Source organism: Salarias fasciatus, chromosome 19, assembly GCF_902148845.1.
Source record: "Salarias fasciatus chromosome 19, fSalaFa1.1, whole genome shotgun sequence".
Taxonomy (NCBI): Eukaryota; Metazoa; Chordata; class Actinopteri; order Blenniiformes; family Blenniidae; genus Salarias; species Salarias fasciatus.
Window position 1 is genome coordinate 926,238 of NC_043763.1, and position 25,799 is coordinate 952,036.

At 54.8% G+C, this 25,799-nt stretch overlaps 1 protein-coding gene across 1 annotated transcript; it reads right to left on the reverse strand.

The window, feature by feature from the left end:
* Positions 1 to 9,114: 9,114 nt before the first annotated feature.
* Positions 9,115 to 23,555, reverse strand: ppp2r5ca (protein phosphatase 2, regulatory subunit B', gamma a). The gene is made up of 13 exons (XM_030116654.1): positions 23,362 to 23,555; positions 21,372 to 21,571; positions 20,456 to 20,566; positions 20,111 to 20,203; positions 19,904 to 20,034; positions 19,721 to 19,780; positions 19,490 to 19,598; positions 18,863 to 18,916; positions 17,098 to 17,268; positions 16,893 to 17,020; positions 13,744 to 13,845; positions 13,565 to 13,637; positions 9,115 to 10,011 (listed from the first exon to the last, which is right to left on the reverse strand). Exons 1-13 carry the CDS (start codon positions 23,453 to 23,455, stop codon positions 9,880 to 9,882), a joined length of 1,458 nt encoding a protein of 485 aa, XP_029972514.1. The 5' UTR covers positions 23,456 to 23,555; the 3' UTR covers positions 9,115 to 9,879.
* Between the last annotated feature and the right edge of the window lie 2,244 nt (positions 23,556 to 25,799).

Consider the following 25,799-nt stretch of genomic DNA (forward strand, 5'->3'; position numbering starts at 1 on the left):
GGTTGTGTTGGTGTTGTGTTGGTGTTGTGTTGGTGTTGTGTTGGGGTTGTGTTGGTGTTGTGTTGGGGTTGTGTTGGGGTTGTGTTGGTGTTGTGTTGGTGTTGTGTTGGTGTTGTGTTGGGTTGTGTTGGGGTTGTGTTGGGGCTCAGCAGCGTTACAGCAGAGGCTCACAGAGGTTAAGAGGATTTAAAGGGGACATAAAGAGTCCTCAGAAAGACGTCTGTGTGGGCTGGAGGGACGGACGCCAGCAGATCACCACGGGGCCTCAGAGAGACTCATTGTGCACAGCTCAGTGGACCCATGGCAGCAGGGAGACCCCACAGCTCAGAGTCACATACAGATACACAGAGTCCCGCCAGGTCCAACCTGGTCCCACCTGGTCCCACCAAGTCCCACCAGATGTCACCAGGTCCCACCAGGTCGCACCAGGCCCTACTGGGTCCACCAGAACCACCACACTGAAGACCAGGACCACCAGACTGAAGACCAGAACCACCAGACTGAAGACCAGGACCACCAGACTGAAGACCAGGACCACCAGACTGAAGACCAGGACCACCAGACTGAAGACCAGGACCACCACACTGAAGACCAGGACCACCAGACTGAAGACCAGGACCACCACACTGAAGACCAGGACCACCAGACTGAAGACCAGAACCACCACACTGAAGACCAGGACCACCAGACTGAAGACCAGGACCACCAGACTGAAGACCAGGACCACCAGACTGAAGACCAGGACCACCAGACTGAAGACCAGGACCACCACACTGAAGACCAGGACCACCAGACTGAAGACCAGGACCACCACACTGAAGACCAGGACCACCAGACTGAAGACCAGGACCACCACACTGAAGACCAGGACCACCAGACTGAAGACCAGGACCACCACACTGAAGACCAGGACCACCACACTGAAGACCAGGACCACCACACTGAAGACCAGGACCACCAGACTGAAGACCAGGACCACCAGACTGAAGACCAGGACCACCACACTGAAGACCAGGACCACCACACTGAAGACCAGGACCACCAGACTGAAGACCAGAACCACCAGACTGAAGACCAGAACCACCACACTGAAGACCAGGACCACCACATTGAGGAGCAGCACCACCAGCCTGCAGACCAGGAACAACACCCTGAAGCTCTGGTGGTCTCCTGCAGCTCTGCAGGTAAACTAACATCAGGCACTCTAAAAAAATCATTCACGGGGTTAGTTAGTTCAGCTTAAAATCATGAGTTTTTTTCGGCATAAAAGAATAAGGTTGTTACATGGACTGATTATAACAAGGTGGTAATTTGTTTTAAGAGGTTAGTCCGACTGAAAATATTGGGTTAGCTGGTTGAGCTTAAAATCAAGAGCTTTGTCAACATAACATTCTAAATTTGATACATGGACTTATTGTAACAAGATGGTGACTATTTTAAGAAGTTGGTCCAGCTTGAAATCGGAAGCTGTGTCAACTTAAATATGTATGTATATTTTCAACAAAACCTGTCAAATTCAAACTGAAAAAACTTCATTTGTCCCCAGGGGCAATTCAAAGGCCAGACCTGAAATCAGCTACACCTCATTCATTGTCTGAGCTGAATCAGGGACTGAAATTTTGCTGTATATTGAGTTTTCCCATCAGTTTGCCCAAATCTCAGACAGCAGATGACAAATAAATAACTAAATTAAACTAAACTAAACTATACTAACTAAATACTAGTTTAAACAGTTAAGTATCCACAAAGCTGCCCCAGGAGCTAGAATGCTGTGGGAAGTACGGTGCACTGAGCCCTGTCCTCTAATGTCTGAATGTTATTCCCTTTAGTCCGTTCATTGCTTTTCACCTGCTGTCCCCCCCTTCGAGGGGGAGTCTTCTCCAGTTTCAGTTGCTGACTCCACTATTACGAAGGCCTACGAACAAGCTCCGTCCGGACCGGGAGGACACCCCTGTCGGTCCTGCCCGTGGACTGGCTTCGGTTCTACTGCTGGGATCCGTGGTTCTTGTGCTGGACCGTCCAACGGACTGTCCTCAACATTGTCCTAGGCTTTACTTCTTATTGTCTCATGCTAGCTGTTGCCAAAGCTGTCCGTCCCTGGGAGAGGGATCCCTCCATACTGTGGTTCTCCCCAAGATTTCTTCTTCTCCCACTGGGTTTTTGGAGTTTTTTCTTGCCGGATGTGAGGGTCGAAGGCGGTGGTTGCTTCGTTTTGTCTCGTTACTGTAAATATTGACATATTACCATTATGCTTATTCACTGTTTTTACTTTTACCGACAAATGTAACATCTTGAAGCCCTCTGAGGCAACTGTTGTTGTGATACTGGGCTATACAAAAATAAATTGATTGATTGATTGATTGATTGATTGAAATAACTGAAAAACATAAATGTAAAAAATAAACTTTAAATAAGTAAGACAAAACAAACAAAAGTGTTCATAAATATTTTAGGGCTGAGTGTAAGTAAGATGGCCACATGGTGGTGCAGTGGTTAGTATTCATGCCTCACAGCAAGAAGGTCCTGGGTTCAAATACCAGCTGGGGCTCGGGGCCTTTCTGTGTGGAGTTTGCATGTTCTCCCCGTGTGTGTGTGGGTTCTCTCCGGGTACTCCAGCTTCCTCCCACGGTCCAAAAACATGCATGTCAGGTTAATTGGTCTAATTGCCCCTAGGTATGAATGTGTGAGTGAATGGTTGTATGTCAGCCCTGTGGCAGACTGGCGACCTGTCCAGGGTGACCCCGCCTTCGCCCACAGCAGCTGGGATCGGCTCCAGCCACCTGTGACCCCGAAAGGGAGAAGTGGAAGAAAATGAATGAGTTTATGTAAGATTTTCAAACCATGTTTTAAGGTGAGGTAGCCTCACCTCTTTCATACGTTGCTTCACCTTAATTTTACAGAAACCATTTCACTGAAATTAAGTTGCTTCACCTTAATTTTGACATGGACCAGTTTATTAAAATTATGTTACTTCACCCTAATTAACTGTTTGCAGGTTGAAGTAAATTATGTTGGTTGACCTTAAATAACTGAGTTTCGACCATTGGAAGTCCTGTGGGATTTATTGAAAGGTTTTAGTTGGAATTTCTTCAGAAGGTTGATGCAAATTGTTACTTTAATTGAATTAAGCTGAGCTGTTACTTTATTTCTTAGAGTGTGCCTGTTCAGCATAAAGACGATCAAGAGTCCTCCACTCCTTGATGATCACTGCTGACCACTATCAATCCACACTGATCACTACTGATCATTATTGATCCCCACTGATCACTACTGGTCACCACAGATCACTATTGATCCCCACCACTCCCCCAATCACCATGGATTTCTATTGATCACCACTAATGACTATTCATCAGTAATGATCACTATTAATCCCCACTGATCACGAGTGATCACCACTGAACAGTGTTGATCACCACTGATCCCCATTCTTCACCCCTGATCACCAAAAATGTCAACTGATTACTACTTATCGATATTGCTCACTATTAATCCCCACTGCTGGTCACCACTGATCATTACTGATCAAAACTGATCACAACTTATCACTACTGATCACTGTTGATCCCCATTGATCCCCACTGATCACTACTGGTCACCACTGATTCGTATTGATCCCCACTGATCACTACTGGTCACCACTGATTCGTATTGATCCCCGCTGCTCCCCACTGATCACCGCCAACCGAGCCCTCTCACCACCTCCCATCCAGCAGATCCTGGTCCCTGATCCGTAGATGGGCTGGCGGTCTTCAGAGAGGCTGTGGCTGGGCAGCTCTCTCCTTCAGTTAACTTCATTTCTCTTTGCTGTTGATGGTTTTCTAGTTTTTCCTGGTTGTTTGAACAAAGTTGGCTCATTGGGTCAAAGTTCGACACACCAGTAAAACAGACTGAGAAGTAAACCGTCCACGTCTCTGTCAAACTGAAGCCGCTATCAGAACCGGACCGTCCGGCGCGAGCCTCTCCTCTCCCACCCGATGGAAACAGTCCAGCCTCTGTCCGGTCGGCTGGCATCACACACCGCCGTCGGCCATGTTCTGCTTCGGTCGGATCCACAGGAGCCACATCTTCACAACAACCAGCCACATTCCAGCTGTGTTCCTACAGGACACACAGCTGGACAGGCTCCAGTCTGTAGTGTGTGTGTGTGTGTGTGTGTGTGTGTGTGTGTGTGTGTGTGTGTGTTGTGGACTTTCTGGTGAGTCAGAGCCAAAGATGACGAGTCCAGGTGTTGACGCTGTACAGGCAGGAGTGATGGAGCACTGCAGAGGAAACAGACGGAGCGCGAGGCTGCTGCTCCGAGGAGAACCCAGCAGAACCTCCACCAACGCTCCGCCTCGTCTGGTAGCCAGAGGACCAGCCGGTCTGGGGTCTCAGATGAAACACGCCGTCCTTCACCGTGTTCCTGAGAACCTGGAAACAAAGCATCCGTCCATATCAACCCTTCGTGTTGTTCAATTTCCATTGGAACAAAATCAACACAAAATAAATGAGAATTTTAACAATAATCTAATTCGCTATCAGAGACAGCGAAGCCAGACCAAGTAAATCCATTGGTGTCACACTTCAAGATGGATGATGCCATCTCATTAATAAATCACTTCCTCCAAGTGCATCGTCTCTTCTATCTTATATGTCCTAAATTACCTTTATTTTAACAACCATTTCCAACTGACCCACTGTCCCACAAACACCAGTCCAACAGCCAGTCAACCCTGACACAGAGACGGACGAAGATACCTTCATGCCAAACAATCAGTCCTGTCCAGACCGATGAACCAGGAAGGCAAAAGGCGATCCGTGGTCGCCATGTGTCCAATCAAGCTCGACTAAGAAAAAAATCATTAAAATCAGCAAAAACATTGAAAAAAGCAACAATCACATTTGAAAACAACTTTACAGAACAATAGAATGAAGTGGTGAACACAATAATCAAACACTGAACGTCTGGTCGTTCTCAAAGTGGGTCACCACTGTCAGTGTGAGTCAGTCAGTTCGTCAGTCTTCAGTCAGTCCCTCATGTTGGACGGAGCAGATATTCCAAGGTAACATTAAAGCCCCAGAGCAGAGGCTTCCTACCCAGACCTCCCAGCAGCAGGAAGGACCGGGAGACGACGCTCCGTGCAAATCCAGCCGACACATGAAGGGCTATAAGGCCTTAAGGCCTGCTGGTGTGTGTGTGTGTGTGTGTGTGTGTGTGTGTGTGTGTGTGTGTGTGTGTGTGTGTGTGTGTGTGTGGACAATGAGGAGCAGGATGTATGTGGAGAGACGTGCTCGGCATCCTGAGGCCCTCATCCCACCATGCCCTCTGCTTCCTCTGACAGAGAACCTGGAGAGAACAGGACTGGTCTCTCCTGGACTCCTCTGTCCTGGACGGGTCTGTCTTGGATTTGTTGACACTCCAGGTGGTCTTGGTTTGCAGACGGGGACAGGACGGTCTCCTCTCTGGGTTAAAACCTGACCGGCAGTCTGCTGTTAGTGATCAGTGCTGAGTCAGCAGGAGGACGCGGGACGTCCCCGTCCCAGTCCTGTCTTCACTGGAAGGACTGATGATCTCTTTGACCTGATTCTCTTCAGCTTCATTTGCGGTCCAGACCGGGTCCAGCTGAGCATCTGTGCTCCCTGTCTCCTCTCCATCACTCAACGGGTCAATGGGAGTCCTCCTCCAGTCCTCCAGTCCTCCTCCAGTCCCCCTCCAGTCCTCCAGTCCTCCTCCAGTCCCCCTCCAGTCCTCCAGTCCTCCTCCAGTCCCCCTCCAGTCCTCCAGTCCTCCTCCAGTCCCCCTTCAGTCCTCCAGTCCTCCTCCAGTCCCCCTCCAGTCCTCCAGTCCCCCTCCAGTCCTCCAGTCCTCCTCCAGTCCTCCAGTCCTCCAGTCCCCCTCCAGTCCTCCAGTCCCCCTCCAGTCCTCCTCCAGTCCTCCAGTCCCCCTCCAGTCCTCCAGTCCTCCTCCAGTCCTCCAGTCCCCCTCCAGTCCTCCAGTCCTCCTCCAGTCCTCCAGTCCTCCAGTCCCCCTCCAGTCCTCCAGTCCCCCTCCAGTCCTCCTCCAGTCCTCCAGTCCCCCTCCAGTCCTCCATTCCTCCTCCAGTCCTCCAGTCCCCCTCCAGTCCTCCAGTCCTCCAGTCCTCCAGTCCCCCTCCAGTCCCCCTCCAGTCCCCCTCCAGTCCTCCAGTCCCCCTCCAGTCCTCCAGTCCTCCAGTCCTCCAGTCCTCCTCCAGTCCTCCAGTCCCCCTCCAGTCCTCCAGTCCCCCTCCAGTCCTCCTCCAGTCCTCCAGTCCCCCTCCAGTCCTCCAGTCCTCCAGTCCTCCAGTCCCCCTCCAGTCCTCCAGTCCCCCTCCAGTCCTCCAGTCCTCCAGTCCTCCAGTCCCCCTCCAGTCCTCCAGTCCTCCTCCAGTCCCCCTCCAGTCCTCCAGTCCTCCAGTCCTCCAGTCCTCCAGTCCCCCTCCAGTCCTCCAGTCCTCCTCCAGTCCTCCAGTCCTCCTCCAGTCCCCCTCCAGTCCTCCAGTCCTCCAGTCCCCCTCCAGTCCTCCAGTCCCCCTCATTAATGTCTAAATAATCAATAGAAATGTTGATATGCTGAAAAATAAAAACATCTCCTGTGGTTATTTCTAATTATTCCAGCCTCTCTGGACTGCAGCCTCATCCTCAGTGATCAGTGGAGAACCACAGTGGAGTTATGTTTTGACCATGTAGATATCATTAAAGTCCTCCAGCCCTCCTCCAATCAGTGTGTGTGTGTGTGTGTGTGTGTGTGTGTGTGTGTGTGTGTGTGTGTGTGTGTGTGTGTGTGTGTGTGTGTGTGTGTGTGTGTGGTGTGTGTGTTCTCGTATTTCTATCCTTGTTGGGGCCAAATGTCCCCACAAGGATAGCAAAACGTGGAACGACGTGCCTTGTGGGACCTTTTTCCGGTCCTAAGTAGGAGAAACAGTGTTTTCTTGACCATGTTGTTGTTACTGAAAAAAGTAAAAGTGCAAAAACATTTCTTTAGGGTTAGGCTTTGTTGTGGTGTGGGTTAGGGTTAGGGTCAGGGTCAGGGTTAGGGGCTAGACATGAATGGGAGTCAATGGACGGTCCCCACAAGGATAGAAATACAAGACTGTGTGTGTGTGTGTGTGTGTGTGTGTGTGTGTGTGTGTGTGTGTGTGTGTGTGTGTGTGTGTGTGTGTGGCTGCTCACCTCGTCTGCCCTCTGACACTCTACTGCAGAGCAACACTGACCCCTGCTGGACGAACAGAGGAGAACCCTGCAGAAGCAGTCCAGCTGTCCCCAGTCCTCCAGAATCTTCATCTCACCGTCTTCTGCTGCACCCAGGACCAAGGTCTGGGAAGACCCAGGACCAAGGTCTGGGAAGACCCAGGACCAAGGTCTGGGAAGACCCAGGACCAAGGTCTGGGAAGACCCAGGACCAAGGTCTGGGAAGACCCAGGACCGGTCCTGGAAGCATGTCTGCATGTCCTGAAGCAGATCAGGACCAGGTCTCTAGAAACATTCTCCTTCCAGGAAACTTTAGATTTCCCGTTAGACTTAGAGGAGGCTGCTCATGCTTTCATGCTCATGCTTTCATGCTCATGCTTGACTCTTGTAACGGCCTTTACGCTGGACTTAATCTCTCACTCCTCCATAATCTCAGTTGGTTCAGAACGCAGCAGCTCGTCTCATCTCCAACTCCTCAGAACACTCACACATGACTCCGGTCCTTCAGGCTCTCCACTGGCTCCCGGTGTGGCTCCGAGTCCAGTACAAGATCCTGTTGTTTGTGTTGATGGCTGTAAATGGTTATGCCCCCCCCCCCCCCCCCCCCCCCCCCCCCCCCACACACACACACACATCTCAGAGCTGTTGGAAATGTATCCACCTGCCAGGACACGACGCTCGTGGAGCCACACCTCCTTGGTCGTCCCCAGGGCGAGATATAGAAAGTTTGGTGACCGCTCTTTTGCTGGTCTTGGCCCGACCTCTGGAACTCTTCCTCTGCCTGTACAGTCTGTCACTGAACTTAATGTCTTTAAATGTCTTCTGAAAACACACTTTTTCCGTTTAGCGTTTGACGTTTAGCCCCTTTTAGAACCGTGTTTCTTAAAGTGTTTTTTACTTATTTATTTTATTTTACTCTGTTAAGCGCCTTGTGCTCCTTTTGGAGGTTGGAAGGCGCTTCAGAAATAAAATTTGATTGATTGATTGTCTGATCTTTACAGAATTCCACTGCAAGACCAGTCGGTCTTTTCCAATCATGTCTCACCTTCTAAAAGACAGTCCAGACGGCCAGCTGGAGTCCTGCTAGCTCCAAGGACAGACTGAGGTCTGGGGAGGGCCTGGTCTCTGGTCCCTGGTCTCCCACAGGCCTGGACTCACTGGGTCCAGTGGGGCTCCACGCCGGAGACATCATCCAATCAGTGTCAAGGTCGTCTTTATTATACAGCACATTTAAAAAGGGCCGGGGGCCGAAAAAATAGAGGTCAGCTTTAGCCGGGATCTGAAGGGACATCCATCCCTTTAAACCAGTCTACACCTTCCAGCTCTGAATAACAGAACCCATCCAACAGTTATGGCTTTCACATCAGGGAAGGACCAGGGGAGGAGATGGAGTCTCTTCAGCACCGCCCCCAAAACTGTCCACAAGACCACCGTCCACAGGGCGGCAGACCACCGTCCACAGGGCGGCAGACCACCGTCCACAGGGCGGCAGACCTCCGTCCACAGGGCGGCAGACCCCCGTCCACAGGGCGGCAGACCTCCGTCCACAGGGCGGCAGACCACCGTCCACAGGGCGGCAGACCACCGTCCACAGGGCGGCAGACCACCGTCCACAGGGCGGCAGACCCCCGTCCACAGGGCGGCAGACCACCGTCCACAGGGCGGCAGACCACCGTCCACAGGGCGGCAGACCTCCGTCCACAGGGCGGCAGACCTCCGTCCACAGGGCGGCAGACCCCCGTCCACAGGGCGGCAGACCCCCGTCCACAGGGCGGCAGACCACCGTCCACAGGCAGGGTGGGGGTCTTCCTGCTCTTCATGTCTTTTCTCAGTTTAGTCAAACCAAAATGGATTCATGACTGAGATCTAAATGCAGTATGTCTTCATTCCGTCCCCGGTCGGCTGCCGAAGGACGAGCCACTGCGTCGCTTGCTAATGAGGTTTTATTCTGTACAGAGGGACCATTTGTACAAAATTAATCTAGATATATAACACTACATGAAACAGTAACTCATATATACAATATTAAATGAATCATATAGTACAGGTCACATACAAAAGGACACTTTAAGTTATGTTCTGGAAATAATATGTTAAAATGCAGAGAGACATCTGTCCAGTCTGAAAGTGGGACGTCTTCTGGACGCTGGGGGCCGACGGCATTCCTCCGGGGTCAAAGGGTCATGTGGAACATGGTTCTTCTAATTTACATCGTTTGCATTCCAGCAAATAGTTTAATACAGTGAGGACGTCAGGTTCTCCCTCAGCAGGGGGACGGGGACGGGGGACAGACAGACACTGAGCCGCCGAAGACGAGACGGTTCAAACAGTGGTACTGACTGGACACATCTGGACCGCCTCCGACAAGAACCACCTGCTCCACCGAGAACATGAAGAGAACAGAGCCCAGCAACCCTGTGTGTGTGTGTGTGTGTGTGTGTGTGTGTGTGTGTGTGTGTGTGTGTGTGTGTGTGTGTGTGTGTGTGTGTGTGTGTGTGTGTGTGACAAGTAGAAACATGAAGAAACGGGGTCAAAGACACAAACACTCGTCTTCAAACCAAGAAAAAACCTGAGAAAGCAGAAATGTGAGAGTGGAGGAGAACCGAGGAGAACCGAGGAGAACCGCTGAACCAGGTCCATGGTGGGGGGGGGGGGGGTGGGGGGGGGGGGTGGGGGGTGGGGGGGGGCCTAGAGTCCGTCGTGGGCGGTCAACATGTCTTCAGCTCTGCGGTGGGACTCCAAGGCTTTAGTGGTGTAGAAATCCTGAGGCAGCTCAGACTTACGGCGAACCATCGGCCGCTCCGCCCACTGCAGCTGCACCTGAGGACGAAGGGACAGGGTCAGGACAGACACCTGAGGACAGGACAGGGTCAGGACAGACGCCTGAGGACAGGACAGGGTCAGGACAGACACCTGAGGACGAAGGGACAGGGTCAGGACAGACACCTGAGGACAGGACAGGGTCAGGACAGACGCCTGAGGACAGGACAGGGTCAGGACAGACGCCTGAGGACGAAGGGACAGGGTCAGGACAGACGCCTGAGGACAGGACTGGGTCAGGACAGACGCCTGAGGACGAAGGGACAGGGTCAGGACAGACACCTGAGGATGAAGGGACAGGGTCAGGACAGACACCTAAGGACGAAGGGACAGGGTCAGGACAGACACCTGAGGACAGGACAGGGTCAGGACAGACACCTGAGGACAGGACATGGTCAGGACAGACACCTGAGGACGAAGGGACAGGGTCAGGACAGACGCCTGAGGACAGGACAGGGTCAGGACAGACACCTGAGGACAGGACAGGGTCAGGACAGACGCCTGAGGATGAAGGGACAGGGTCAGGACAGACACCTGAGGACGAAGGGACAGGGTCAGGACAGACACCTGAGGACGAAGGGACAGGGTCAGGACAGACACCTGAGGACAGGACAGGGTCAGGACAGACGCCTCAGGACAGGGTCAGGACAGACACCTGAGGACAGGACAGGGTCAGGACAGACACCTGAGGACAGGACAGGGTCAGGACAGACGCCTGAGGACGAAGGGACAGGGTCAGGACAGACACCTGAGGACAGGGCAGGGTCAGGACAGACACCTGAGGACGAAGGGACAGGGTCAGGACAGACACCTGAGGACAGGACAGGGTCAGGACAGACGCCTGAGGACGAAGGGACAGGGTCAGGACAGGGTCAGGACAGACACCTGAAGACAGGACAGGGTCAGGACAGACACCTGAAGACAGGACAGGGTCAGGACAGACACCTGAAGACAGGACAGGGTCAGGACAGACACCTGAGGACAGGACAGGGTCAGGACAGACGCCTGAGGACGAAGGGACAGGGTCAGGACAGGGTCAGGACAGACGCCTCAGGACAGGGTCAGGACAGACACCTGAAGACAGGACAGGGTCAGGACAGACACCTGAGGACAGGACAGAGTCAGGACAGACGCCTGAGGACAGGACAGAGTCAGGACAGAGGACTGAGGACCACAGGACAGGGTCGACAGAGACAGACTACTACGGACTATAAGAGGAAACCATGGCCACCCTCGGCTGACAGTCCTGCTCTGACTGAGGACCTAAACCTCTTCTAAGCCCGTTTCGACAGGGACAACTCTGATCCTGTCCTGCCCCTCCCCCCTGGACCGACCTCGCTCCGGTCCTGAGCACGCATGAGGCGCCACCACCAGGACGGCGGCCGGTCCAGACGGAGTACCGGGCCGGGTGCTGAGAGACCGTCTCCACCTCCATCTGCAGCGTCTCGCTGTCCTGCTCATCGGTCCCCGCCTGATTCAAGTCCTCCACCATCATCCCTCTCCCAAAACAGTCCAACGTCACCTGAACGGCTCCAGACCCGTGGCTGTCCTCCGTCCCTGCCGGATGCCTGGAGAGCCTGGTCACTAAAGCCATCGAAGCCTCTTCGCCGCCATCGCTGGACCCACACCGATTAGCGTACAGAGAACCGGTCAACAGCGGACGCCATCGCTACGGTGCTGCTGGCGCTGCTGGAGCAGCTCCAGCATGAACACCCCGGTGCACGGCTCCTCTTTGTGGACTTCGGTTCGGCTTTTAACACCATCCGGCCGTAAAAACTCCGGTCCAGACTCCTCCAGCCGGGACTCAGCACCACCCTGTGGACTTCCTGACAAACGGCACACAGAGGGTCAGAATGGCCTCAGCTCCTCCTCCACCCTCGTCATCAACGCCGGGGCCCCTCGGGGTGTTCTGAGCCCCCTGCTCTACACCCGATACCCCCAGGACTGCTCCGCCTCCTCAGTGACCAACCTCAGCGTTTGCCGATGACGCCACAGCGCTCACCTGATCTCCAACAACGATGAGACGAAGTACAGGAGAGAGGAGCAACACCTGGAGTCCTGGTGTCTCGACAATAACCCGGCTCTAAACACCAAGAAGACCAAGGACATTGTGCTGGATCCCCGCAGGAAAAGACGCATCAACCACCAACCGCTCTTTATAGGCAGTGATGTGGTGGAGAGGGGGAGGAGTTCAAATTCCTGGGAGTAACCGCGGAGCACGGCGCCCCTGCGGCGGGCAAGGCACAACAACGCCTCTATGACCTGAGGAAGCTGAGCAGCACTCGCACCCCAGACCTCTGGTGGTGAACTTCTGTAACTGCACCATCAACAGCGCTGACTGATGTTCTCAGTGTGGTTCTCCAGCTGCACTGAGCCGACCACCAGGCTCTCCAGAGGGTGATCAGCACCACCTCCTCCACCCGCTGCCTGAGGAGAGTCATGGTGGACCAGCACCACCCTGCCCCCCCCCTCCTCCACCCGCTGCCTGAGGAGAGTCATGGTGGACCAGCACCACCCTGCCCCCCCCTCCTCCACCCGCTGCCTGAGGAGAGTCATGGTGGACCAGCACCACCCTGCCCCCCCCTCCTCCACCCGCTGCCTGAGGAGAGTCATGGTGGACCAGCACCACCCTGCCCCCCCCTCCTCCACCCGCTGCCTGAGGAGAGTCATGGTGGACCAGCACCACCCTGCCCCCCCCCTCCTCCACCCGCTGCCTGAGGAGAGTCATGGTGGACCAGCACCACCCTGCCCCCCCTCCTCCACCTGCTGCCTGAGGAGAGTCATGGTGGACCAGCACCACCCTGCCCCCCAGACCAGATTCCTCACAGCGGTATTTCGTGTCCCTCTTGACCGGGACATTCCGATGCGCGTTTATATGAGCAGAGATTCGGGTGAGAAAAGGAGTAATCCAGGGGGGATATTTGGGTTTTTAAAAACCGGATTATGAGCATATTGGTGTTTTTGCAGCTGCTGCTACGTAAACAAAATGTGCAGAAGGACGGTTCAGTCCTCTTTCACTGAGAAACGCAGCGTCGTCACCGAACACGTTCCAGCTTCTTCTGGCCACGCCTCGCTGCTGAACACTCTTTCTCTAACCGCGCAAAGAGAGCCTGGCTTCAGGGGCCGCCTTCTTCTGTGGTGTCTGTGTGAAAATAAACAGCACACCTAGTGGCATGAAGTGCAAATGCAGGTGAATTAAACTACCAACATATTCAGAAACACTTCATTATAGGTGTTACACCACAACACTTACACCATGTGTACACCGCTACCGTGAAGGGATTTCATTTATACCGTGACATGAGTTTTAGGTCACACAGCCCAGCCCTACTGGAGAAGAAACCAGGTCAGTTCCTGGAGATGGACAGATCTGTCTTCACCGTCATAGGACACCTGTCCCCTCCTCGTCTCCACAGCTGCTGAGGCCGGGTCAGGACCAGCAGGGGGTTCAGTCAGAGCAGGTCCAGAACCGGCTGCTGAGGCCGGGTCAGGACCAGCAGGGGGTTCAGTCAGAGCAGGTCCAGAACCGGGTCAGGACCAGCAGGGCACTGACCTGTGGGTTGGACTTGGCCAGGTTCTCGATCTTGATCCAGGCCTCTTCACGTTCTTTGGACTTGGCCTTCTCTCTGCGGAGGAACACTGATCAGCAGGAGAACCCGGCGCAGCGGGCAGAGTGTGTGTGTGTGTGTGTGTGTGTGTGTGTGTGTGTGTGTGTGTGTGTGTGAGGCCTACTTGTTCTTCTCAGCTCTGAACTGCTGTGTACAGTCGTCGAACAGCTTCTGGTTCATCTCCATGAAGAGCTTCAGAGCGTTGTAGATGAGGCCGTGGATGGTCCTGGAAAACACACACCACACACACCACACACACCACACACACCACACACACCACACACACGTTTGTATTTATATCCTCGTGGGGACCGTCCATTGACTCCCATTCATGTCTAGCCCCTAACCCTGACCCTTACCCTAACCCTAACCCACACCAAACAAAGCCTAACCCTAAAGAAATGTTTTTGCACTTTTACTTTTTTCAGTAACAACAACATGGTCAAGAAAACACTGTTTCTCCTCATGGGGACCCAAGAAATGTCCCCACGAGGCAGGTCGTGACAGGTTTTCCTATCCTTGTGGGGACATTTGGTCCCCACAAGCATAGAAATACCCGTACACACACACACACACACACACACACACACACACACACGTTCTGCAGACGGTCTGCAGCCAGGTTCTCCTCTCAGAACGTGGATCAAGGCTGCAGATCCTGGAGGAGAACCTCAGCTGACATGTCGGATCCACATCTTCAAGTTCAATCACTTTAAATCCAAACTGGAGTCACAGGTCTGTGTGTGTGTGTGTGTGTGTGTGTGTGTGTGTGTGTGTGTGTTGACAGGTCTAGCTGCGGTGCTCAGTACACTCTGTGACCCCCCCTTAAGCCCCGCCCACTCTTCAGATCACCAGGTCCACTATAGAGTACCTGCAGCCACGTGACCGGAGGGCCGCCGCCATGTTGGAGTGAAAACCAGCAGTGATGACGGGTTTCATCCAGAGAGTCGTGCACGTTCGTGTTCTTTAGCGTTGAAAATGTCGACTGATGAGGAGAGGAGGGACGCTGTTGTGTTGTCAGATCAAGTGGACAATCTGGACACAAAGACCGGTACCGGGAGAGACTACGGGTTTCAGGCTGCAGCAGGACCCGAATCCACTGCTGAGACTCAAGAACCCCCGATCTGGAGGACGCCCACATTTACTGTCCTCTAGTCCACAGCTCTTCAGCGAACACAAAGGCAGCGATGAAGGCGAACAAGAGCCTGGGTTCCTGCACTGTTCTGTTTCTGGCGCTGTGGAGCGCTGGGACAACACGGACAACGCTCCGGTGAAGTGTCAGGTCGTAGGTCTGCTAGCTTACATGCCAGAACGGACCAGTCCATCATGTAAAGACTCACGGTCGGCGTTTCTCTATGTTCATCAGCAACACTGACACGCTCCTCGCTGTAGGCAAAACAGGACTGGATTGTTTGCTATAGTGCTCGTCCCACACGTCACACTCATTCTGGCCTTAAAGACGGTTTCTTTAACAAGGTGGTGACTGACGAGGCAGCCAGCGGCTCCCGGAGATTCAGAATCCAGCCTCCCTCTGCCACGTCTCCACTGTCCCGCGGTCCGCTCCTCTCTCCGTCCCGCCTGTTCCCTCTGGACCCGGTTCACCAGCTGCTACACAGAAACACTGCGGCGCTCCGGGTTCATTCTCACTCCAACATGGCCGCCACAGCCCAGCATGCACTGCCAGGCCGGTGTGTGACGTCAGCTGCAAATACTCTACTGGCTGAGCATCCAGTCAGGTGGCCGCTGTGAGGACCAACAGAGACCAGGAGGACACCCGGTCCAGCTGCAGGGACACCCAGTCCAGCTGCAGGGACACCCGGTCCAGGTCTAGCTACAGGGACACCCGGTCCAGCTGCAGGGACACCCGGTCCGGGTCTAGCTACAGGGACACCCGGTCCAGCTGCAGGGACACCCGGTCCGGATGCAGGGACACCGGTCCAGGTCTAGCTACAGGGACACCCGGTCCGGATGCAGGGACACCCGGTCCGGGTCTAGCTACAGGGACACCCGGTCCAGGTCTAGCTACAGGGACACCCGGTCCAGGTCTAGCTACAGGGACACCCGGTCCGGATGCAGGACACCCGGTCAGGTCTAGCTACAGGGACACCCGGTCCGGATGCAGGGACACCCGGTCCAGGTCTAGCTACAGGGACACCCGGTCCAGCTGCAGGGACACCCGGTCCGGGTCTAGCTACAGGGACACCCGGTCCAGCTGCAAGGGACACCCGGTCCGGATGCAGGGACACCCGGTCCAGGTCTAGCTACAGGGACACCCGGTCCGGATGCAGGGACACCCGGTCCGGGTCTAGCTACAGGGACACCCGGTCCAGGTCTAGCTACAGGGACACCCGGTCCAGGTCTAGCTACAGGGACACCCGGTCCGGATGCAGGGACACCCGGTCCAGGTCTAGCTACAGGGACACCCGGTCCGGATGCAGGGACACCCGGTCCAGGTCTAGCTACAGGGACACCCGGTCCAGCTGCAGGGACACCCGGTCCGGGTCTAGCTACAGGGACACCCGGTCCAGCTGCAGGGACACCCGGTCCGGATGCAGGGACACCGGTCCAGGTCTAGCTACAGGGACACCCGGTCCGGATGCAGGGACACCCGGTCCGGGTCTAGATACAGGGACACCCGGTCCAGGTCTAGCTACAGGGACACCCGGTCCAGGTCTAGCTACAGGGACACCCGGTCCGGATGCAGGGACACCCGGTCCAGGTCTAGCTACAGGGACACCCGGTCCGGATGCAGGGACACCCGGTCCAGGTCTAGCTACAGGGACACCCGGTCCAGCTGCAGGGACACCCGGTCCGGGTCTAGCTACAGGGACACCCGGTCCAGCTGCAGGGACACCCGGTCCGGATGCAGGGACACCCGGTCCAGGTCTAGCTACAGGGACACCCGGTCCGGATGCAGGGACACCCGGTCCGGGTCTAGCTACAGGGACACCCGGTCCAGGTCTAGCTACAGGGACACCCGGTCCAGGTCTAGCTACAGGGACACCCGGTCCGGATGCAGGGACACCCGGTCCAGGTCTAGCTACAGGGACACCCGGTCCGGATGCAGGGACACCCGGTCCAGGTCTAGCTACAGGGACACCCGGTCCAGGTCTAGCTACAGGGACACCCGGTCCAGGTCTAGCTACAGGGACACCCGGTCCAGGTCTAGCTACAGGGACACCCGGTCCAGGTCTAGCTACAGGGACACCTGGTCCGGATGCAGGGACACCCGGTCCAGGTCTAGCTACAGGGACACCTGGTCTGGCGTCTTACTTGTTCCAGTGGGTCTTGGAGTTGCGGTACAGGGCGGGGAACATGATGGGCAGGATCTTGGCGGCGTTGTCGCTGATCAGACTCATGATGTACTCGTTGTTCCAGTAGTACAGCGCTCGCTCCGCCACCTGCGGTCCACACGCACAAGCCGCCGTCAGCGGGGACGCGGTCCCGGTCCCGGACCGGGCGGGGCCGCCGCTCGTACCTGGAAGTGGGGGCTGGACACACACTTGGCCAGCTGCCTGAAGAGGGGCTCCTGCACCTTGACGAACTCGGAGGGCTCGATCACGTCCAGGATCTCCTCCAGCTCGTTGAGGAACATCACCTCCTTGGGGCTGTGCGTCTTGGGCCAGTACTTGAGCAGAGCCATCACCACCTGATGAAGACCAAGACACACCCCGTTAACAGCCAGCCAGAACCTGGACCCGGGGCTCCAGTCTACCCTGCATCACAGAGGAGCCCATCAGAGGAGTTGATCGCAGACCGTGGCGGCGGACCGTGGCGGCGGCGGCGGCGGCAGCGGACCGTGGCGGCGGCTTCAGGGCTATCCCAATTCTACTTTTTGAATAGGGGGAGGGGAGAGGGGGAGGGCTATTTCACCACTTTCAGCGAAGTCTGCATCGATGCTCCCTATTCTCTATAGGGGTAGGCGGAGTTTCATATTGGCCAGAAAAAAACAACATGGCGCCCACCACGGAGTCACACAAATGTAAGCTTGCTTTCTGTATACTATTTAAAAAGCTATAAAAAGTGTATTTGCTTTACTGAAATGTGTAGATATACTCGCGTGACAGTGTCCCAGTCATGGATTAACGTTTTAGCGCTGCGCAGCACCGTGTCCGATCGTAAATGTGTAACTACTGAAGAGCACTAATCACTGTATTAACGTCATCTTTTATCATGTTTTTAACGTAATATGTTAGACACAGGGACCCCGATGAAACCCGACTGCTGGCTCAGTTTAGAGGTGAAAATGAAGAAAAGTTTTTGAAATCAAAATACAGCGCCAAAACACAGTGGGAGTAAGTTATATTATTCGTCTGAGCTCTAATATGTCAGCAATAAAACGTGTTTATATAAACATATCTGTATTACTTTAGGAAATTCATAAAAGAAAATGTCTTGGAAGAGGAAGTTACAGCCCAGCAAGCTTCAAAACAGTGGGAGAACCTCAAAAAGAAATATAAGGTAAATAATAATACCAGTATTAAAAAAATAAAAGTAATTTCTAATGTAATTTCTATCATTTCTAATATCCATAATTTTTTGTTGTTATAGGAGCGCGGCGGGGCTTAAAGGGCCGAGGGGGATCCCAGTTCACAGTGCTGCAAAGAGCCCCGGCCCCCAGCCCTGTTCTAAAGGGGGAGGAGAGCGACAGGGGGAGGGCCGAGGCCTGAGGGGGAGGGGGAGAAATGGGATTGGCCCTATATCTAGCCGGTACCTCTCAACCTCCCTCACAAGCTCGGGCTCCTCCCCCCAACGAGGAGACATTCCATGTCCCTAGAGCTCTGTGTCCGAGGATCTGGTCACCGGGCACCCTGGTGTGGCGGCGGCGACGTCATCAGACCGAGTCTCAGCAGTGATTCTGATCCAGTTTACAGTACTGGGGCATTAGCTTAGCGGCTCAGTGTAACGGTACTGGGGGTCAGTGTAACGGTACTGGGGGTCAGCGTAACGGTACTGGGGCTCAGTGTAACGGTACTGGGGCTCAGTGTAACGGTACTGGGGGTCAGCGTAACGGTACTGGGGGTCAGCGTAACGGTACTGGGGGTCAGCGTAACGGTACTGGGGGTCAGCGTAACGGTACTGGGGGTCAGTGTAACGGTACTGGGGGTCAGCGTAACGGTACTGGGGGTCAGCGTAACGGTACTGGGGGTCAGCGTAACGGTACTGGGGGTCAGCGTAACGGTACTGGGGGTCAGTGTAACGGTACTGGGGGTCAGTGTAACGGTACTGGGGCATTAGCTTACCGGCTCGGTCAGGGTGCTGTCCTTCTCTAGAAACTGCACCACACAGTAGGCCAGCTGGAAGACAAGCAGGACACACACTGAGGGACAAGTAGAGACCGTAGGACTGGTGAAGGACGGCCAAGAGAGGGCCCGACTGGGGGGCGGCAGACCACCAGGGGGCCCGACTGGGGGGCAGCAGACCACCAGGGGGCCCGACTGGGGGGGCTGCAGACCACCAGGGGGCCCGACTGGGGGGCAGCAGACCACCAGGGGGCCCGACTGGGGGGGCTGCAGACCACCAGGGGGCCCGACTGGGGGGCTGCAGACCACCAGGGGGCCCGACTGGGGGGTGGCAGACCACCAGGGGGCCCGACTGGGGGGGCTGCAGACCACCAGGGGGCCCGACTGGGGGGGCTGCAGACCACCAGGGGGCCCGACTGGGGGGCTGCAGACCACCAGGGGGCCCGACTGGGGGGTGGCAGACCACCAGGGGGCCCAACAAGGAGGCTGCAGACCACCTCACACAGATTTGGATACATCTAAATGCAGCCTGAGAAAGGGAGCTGCGGTACTAAAGTGAAGCAGAGCCAGGCCTCACTCTGGAGAACCCGGAGAACCCGGAGAACCCGGAGAACCCGGAGAACCTACCTGTGGATGGTAGACACTGAGTGATTTGACTTTGTGCAGAGGCAATAGAACCTTCAACAGGAAAATCTTGTGCTCTTCTTTCAGCGGTAAGGCAAATCCATTGATTATGCTGGAACAAAGACACAGAACGTTCATCCGACGCCAACCAGCCGCAGAACCATGAGAACCCAGAGGAAGCAGTGTGGAGAGGGGGGGGCACAGGTTCTGTCCAGAACGCAACGGGACCTTTACCTTCCAAGTATTTCCAGTAGTTCAGCTATACCGTTGTGATGTTCTGTCTCATAGATAAACCTGCAGAGGAGGAGAACCCAGAGTGAGGAGGAGAACCAGGAGAACCAGGAGGACCAGGAGAACCAGGAGAACCAGGAGAACCAGGAGAACCAGGAGAACCAGGAGAACCCAGCCCAGCCCCACCTATAGAAGATGTTGTTGATCTGCTTCCTGATGTAGGCTCTCAGACCCAGGAACTTCCCGTAGATCCTGTGGAGCGTAGTTTTCAGGAAGTCCCGTTCTCTGGGATCTTCGCTGTCGAATAGTTCTAGGAGCTGTGGAGAACATGGAGGGGGTGACGTCTAGCGGAACCCGTCCGCTCGGTTCCACGCCGCCGCCGCGTTCTCTTACCTGCATTACAAACTTCTGATCGATGTATTTCTTCGCTATGTTGGGCTGGAAGTCAGGAGATTCTAAAAACCTAAGGAAAAATTCATACACCAGCTACACACACACACACACACACACACACACACACACACACAAATAAACAATAAACAAAGAGCTGGTGTCAAAGCCAATAAGATGAACAGATGTTCCAGATGTGTGTTTAGAAGACTTGAGTCTGGATTACACCAGGAGATAGACGGGGGAGGGAGTGAAGGATGAAGGAGTGAAGGAGGAGGGAGTGAACGACAGAGTGAAGGAGGGAGGGATGGAGTGAAGGAGTGAAGGGGAGGGTGGAGGGTGGAGGACCTGCAGGTGGGGCCAGGCCGCCTCCAGGGTGGGCTCGTCCTCCTCGGGATCGAACTCGGCTCCGGTGGGGTTGGACGACGGAGGCAACGTTCTGAACATGTTGACAGCAAACTGAAAGAGAAGAGCATCCAATCAGGACAGCCTGCTCCACCTGCTCCAGCTGCTCCACCTGCTCCACCTGCTCCAGCTGCTCCAGCTGCTCCACCTGCTCCACCTGCTCCAGCTACATCCTCCCAAAACCTCATGACAAACTCTAAAACCCTCCATCCATCATCGTCAGACTCTGGATAACAGAGTCAGTTTCCTCATGTCACTCCGCTGTCTGATGCACTGAAATCTTTCTTGAAGAGTGAAATGTTCTCCAGTCCTGACATGAGGTCCTCTGACTGCTGTACAGTCTCTATAGAGGATGGCAGGAATTCTATTATGGGATGTTGTAAACATTTACACTGCATTTCTACCGTCACATTAAAGCCGCCCAGCTGGACGCTCATCAAAAGTTCACCGAACAGTCTTTACTGTGACAGAGCCGCTGCTAACCAGCTGCTAACTGGCTGCTAACCAGCCGGTCACCAGCTGCTAACCGGCTGCTAACCAGCTGCTAACTGGCTGCTAACCAGCCGGTCACCAGCTGCTAACCGGCTGCAAACCAGCTGCTATCCAGCTGCTAACCGGCTGGTCACCAGCTGGTCAACGGCTGCTAACCAGCTGCTAACCGGCTGCAAAACGGCTGCTAACCGGCTGGTCACCAGCTGCTAACCGGCTGCAAACCAGCTGCTAACCGGCTGGTCACCGGCTGCTAACCAGCTGGTCACCGGCTGATTAGCAGCTGTTACCAGTGACCGCTGGTCGACTGCACTCTGAGCGCAGGGTTTACGACCAGACGGCAGCGTGACCTCTGACCCCTGACACTGACCATGTGCACCACCTCGGGGTAGATGGGCTCGGTGATGACGTTGCGGTTGTGGGTGATGTACTCCACCATCTCGCTCAGCGCCGCCCGCTTCACCTCCTTCCACTTCAGGTCGCTCAGCGGGTCGGACAGGAAGTCGAAGAGGACGCAGCACTGCCGCAGCTTCTGCACGAACAGCTTCTCCTGCTCGGCAGGGGCCACATCTGGAGGACAGAGGACACAGGTCAGAGGTCAGGGGACACGTCTGGAGGACAGGGGACACAGGTCAGAGGTCAGGGGACACGTCTGGAGGACAGGGGACACAGGTCAGAGGTCAGGGGACACGTCTGGAGGACAGGGGACACAGGTCAGAGGTCAGGGGACACGTCTGGAGGACAGGGGACACAGGTCAGAGGTCAGGGGACACGTCTGGAGGACAGGGGACGGAGATGTGAAGCCAGACTTTAACCTGCTCCAACCAGATGAGGAGGAAGTACAGCTTGGTGGAACATGTCTCCACTGGGAATTGAACAGGCAACCCTCTGATGGAGAGAAGAGCCGCTCTAGCAAGAGAGATGCCATTGAACCTGGAGGGAGCGGGTTCTAAACCTGGAGGGAGCGGGTTCTAAACCTGAGAGGGAGCGGGTTCTAAACCGGGGAGGGAGCGGGTTCTAAACCGGGGAGGGAGCGGGTTCTAAACCTGGAGGGAGCGGGTTCTAAACCTGGAGGGAGCGGGTTCTAAACCTGGAGGGAGCGGGTTCTAAACCTGGAGGGAGCGGGTTCTAAACCTGGAGGGAGCGGGTTCTAAACCTGAGAGGGAGCGGGTTCTAAACCTGGAGGGAGCGGGTTCTAAACCTGGAGGGAGCGGGTTCTAAACCTGAGAGGGAGCGGGTTCTAAACCTGGAGGGAGCGGGTTCTAAACCTGGAGGGAGCGGGTTCTAAACCGGGGAGGAGCGGGTTCTAAACCTGGAGGGAGCGGGTTCTAAACCTGGAGGGAGCGGGTTCTAAACCTGGAAGGAGCGGGTTCTAAACCTGGAAGGAGCGGGTTCTAAACCTGGAAGGAGCGGGTTCTAAACCTGGAGGGAGCGGGTTCTAAACCTGGAGGGAGCGGGTTCTAAACCTGGAAGGAGCGGGTTCTAAACCTGGAAGGAGCGGGTTCTAAACCTGGAAGGAGCGGGTTCTAAACCTGGAGGGAGCGGGTTCTAAACCGGGGAGGGAGCGGGTTCTAAACCTGGAGGGAGCGGGTTCTAAACTTCACCTGAACTAGAACAGATGTTGGTTCTGATCAGATTCACAAAACTGAGACTCTGTACTGAACCACAATATGGATCATGTGAGCTGTGGAAGGGTCCCTGGGGGACCAGAGGACATGGGGGACATGGGGGACAGGGAGCTGGACCAGACTGTCTGACTCAGTGTGGCTGCTGAGGGTCTGATGCTGAGCCGATGAGGCTGCAGCTGTAGTCCCCCCCCCCCCCCCCCCCCCCCCCCCCCCCCCCCCCCCCCCCCCCCCCTCTCCTGCAGGAACAGGTCCAGTCGCCCCTCACCGCAGCCCTGTGTGATCCGGACCGGAGACCCAGTCCGGGTCGGGTGACAGCGCCCCCAACAGAGCAGCGGTGGTCATTACAGCATGCTGTCCAGGAGGGGTCTGATGTCCACAGGAGGAGGAGGAAGAGGACGAGATGAGAGGAAGAGGAGGATGACAGCAGAAGAGAACAGGAGCAGTAGCGCTCCTTCCGTGTCGTGACGTCACTTCCTGTGACGTCGGCAGAGGGAGGGGGATGGGCACAGAGCAGCTAGCTAGTAAAACCTGATTTTAGCTTCATGTCCTGCAGTCAGTCCTCAGCAGACATCCTCCCTCCGGCGCAGCCCGCGCACCGACCCCCCTCCCCGCACAGCGCAGCCCGAGGCCGGACCGACACTCCTCCAGAGAGCGGCAGCCGCACCGGGGCTCCGCACAGCCCGCTCCGCTCGCTCCCTGGGACAATACCGGGAACAATCGGTCCTTACATACCTCTGAAGTGCATGAGAGCCACCGGCTGAAACGGCCCGTTGGAGTTGGGGGCATCCACGACCATCGTGTCCGCGGCGCTAGTGCATGTCAACATGTACGGCTCGAGCAGGAAGGCTCCGCTCAGGGCGACAGGCCAGCCTCCATTTTAGCACAAAGCGGAGAGAAAATGAAGCTGCTGCTGGAGGGAACGGCTGCTCGTGACGTCACCGGGGCAGCGCGCCGCTGATTGGCTGCTGCGACCAGCCCTCAGCCAACAGGGGCGCGCGACTCCAGTGCAGCAGGACAGTGATTGGATGAGGCAGAGAATGGGGGCGGGACCTGGGGGGTGGAATTGTGTCGTGGCCCCGCCTCCACACAGAGTGATGGGAGTCCAGGCTCGACTCGGTCCCTGTCACTCGGTCAACAAGAACCGAATCTTTAAGAAGAGTCTTCCACAAGACGTATCCCACTGATACTAACGTTCAACATGGAGTTCCACAGGGTTCTGTCTTAGAACCTGTACTCTTCATTATACATGGTACATGATGCTGGCCTCCTGCAGGGAACATCAGGGACACTCTCCATTAACTTCTGTTGTTCTGCAGATGAAACACAGTTCTGTTGACCAGTGGAACCAGATGACACGGGTCAACTTATTTTTTTGTTTATTGTACATTTCTTAGTTATTGTACTTTTAAAATTGTTGGCCAGAACCACTGAGAGGAAGCTGGAGTTACTGTAGACCAGGAACAGAACATCAGAACCTTCCCTTTTCTCCTGTAAAATCTAAATCATCTGTTATCAGGGAGAACCAAGAAACTCTGAAGACTTCAGCTGACTCTACATACTGCAGCAGAGTTCCATCAGGAACCAGAGCAGAGAACACATCACTGTTAGATCTAGAACACAATTTAAATCCCTGTTCAGAACCAGACTCCACCAGGTCTTCAAGAGCTGCTGGTCCCACATGGTCCAGCAGAACACGGGGTTCTCAGAGTTCTGCTACCTGGAGGTTCCTGGGTTCTCTAACAGTAGAATGGAGCTCCTGAAAATGACTAAACTCTCCTTGAAACTATCTGCAACTTTAATACTTTGTGCCAATAATCCTTTAATAAACTTTAAAAGTCAATATATTCATGTTCTGGCCATGACTGTTTATTCAGAATTATTCCTGAAGATATTTGAACTACTGTCATTTTCACATTCATCCTATTGGGGAACAGCTCTCTGGACAGCGTCTCACTGGAGGACATGAGACTGTCCTCTCAGGTTGGCTGAGGATGAGACTGTCCTGTCAGGTTGGATGAAGATGATGAAGATGAGACTGTCCTGTCAGGTTGGATGAAGATGATGAAGATGAGACTGTCCTGTTAGGTTGGATGAAGATGATGAAGATGAGACTGTCCTGTCAGGTTGGATGAAGATGATGAAGATGAGACTGTCCTGTTAGGTTGGATGAAGATGATGAAGATGAGACTGTCCTGTCAGGTTGGATGAAGATGATGAAGATGAGACTGTCCTGTAAGGTTGGATGAAGTGGAGACTGTCCTGTAAGGTTGGATGAAGAGGACATGTCCCCATGCTGCGCTGTCAGGTCCTCAGGTCTGAATGAAGCCGGGGTTCTCAGGCCGCTCTTGGCTGTTTGGCTGACAGACAGCGCTTCATGCTGCTGTGTGTCTGTCCGCTCAGTGAAATGAACTGTTCACAGGAAACCAGACGGGCTTCAGATCCTGAAACATTCCGGTCCAAACAGCAGCAGCATCTCCTCCTGTCTGTCTTTGAAAAGCTCAGGTTCCTTCATGTCACACTGGAGGTTCTCCAGTGAGAAACTCTCCCTATTGACAGCCTGGAACTCTCACACACTAACATTTCATGGCAAAGACGTGACGACGGACAGTAACATGAAGGGAGGCGGGAAGACTTCATGCTTCCTCCACTACCTCAAGAAACCACTCAGCTTTAAAACACACTTTTCATTCCTGGATTAAAACGACAAGTGACAGAGAACCGAGAGAACCGGGAGAACCGGGAGATGTACAGCAGGATGTGGAGAAACTCCTTTCTACAGTGACTCTGTATTGGCTCTACAGTTCCTCTATAGTGACTCCACAGTTATTCCTCAGGCTGTTCTTCAGGCTCTTCCTCAGGACGTTCCTCGAGCTGTTCCTCATGACATTCCTCAGGACGTTCCTCAAGCTGTTCCTCAGGATGTTCCTCATTACGTTCCTCAGGCTGTTCCTCAGGACGTTCATCAGGACGTTCCTCAGGCTGTTCCTCAGGACGTTCCTCAGGCTGTTCCTCAGGACGTTCCTCAGGACGTTCCTCAGGCTGCTCCTCCGGCTGTTCCACAGGACGTTCCTCAAGCAGTTCCTCAGGCTGTTCCTCAGGACGTTCCTCAGGCTGTTCCTAAGGCTGTTCCTCAGGACGTTCCTCAGGACGTTCCTCAGGATGCTCCTCAG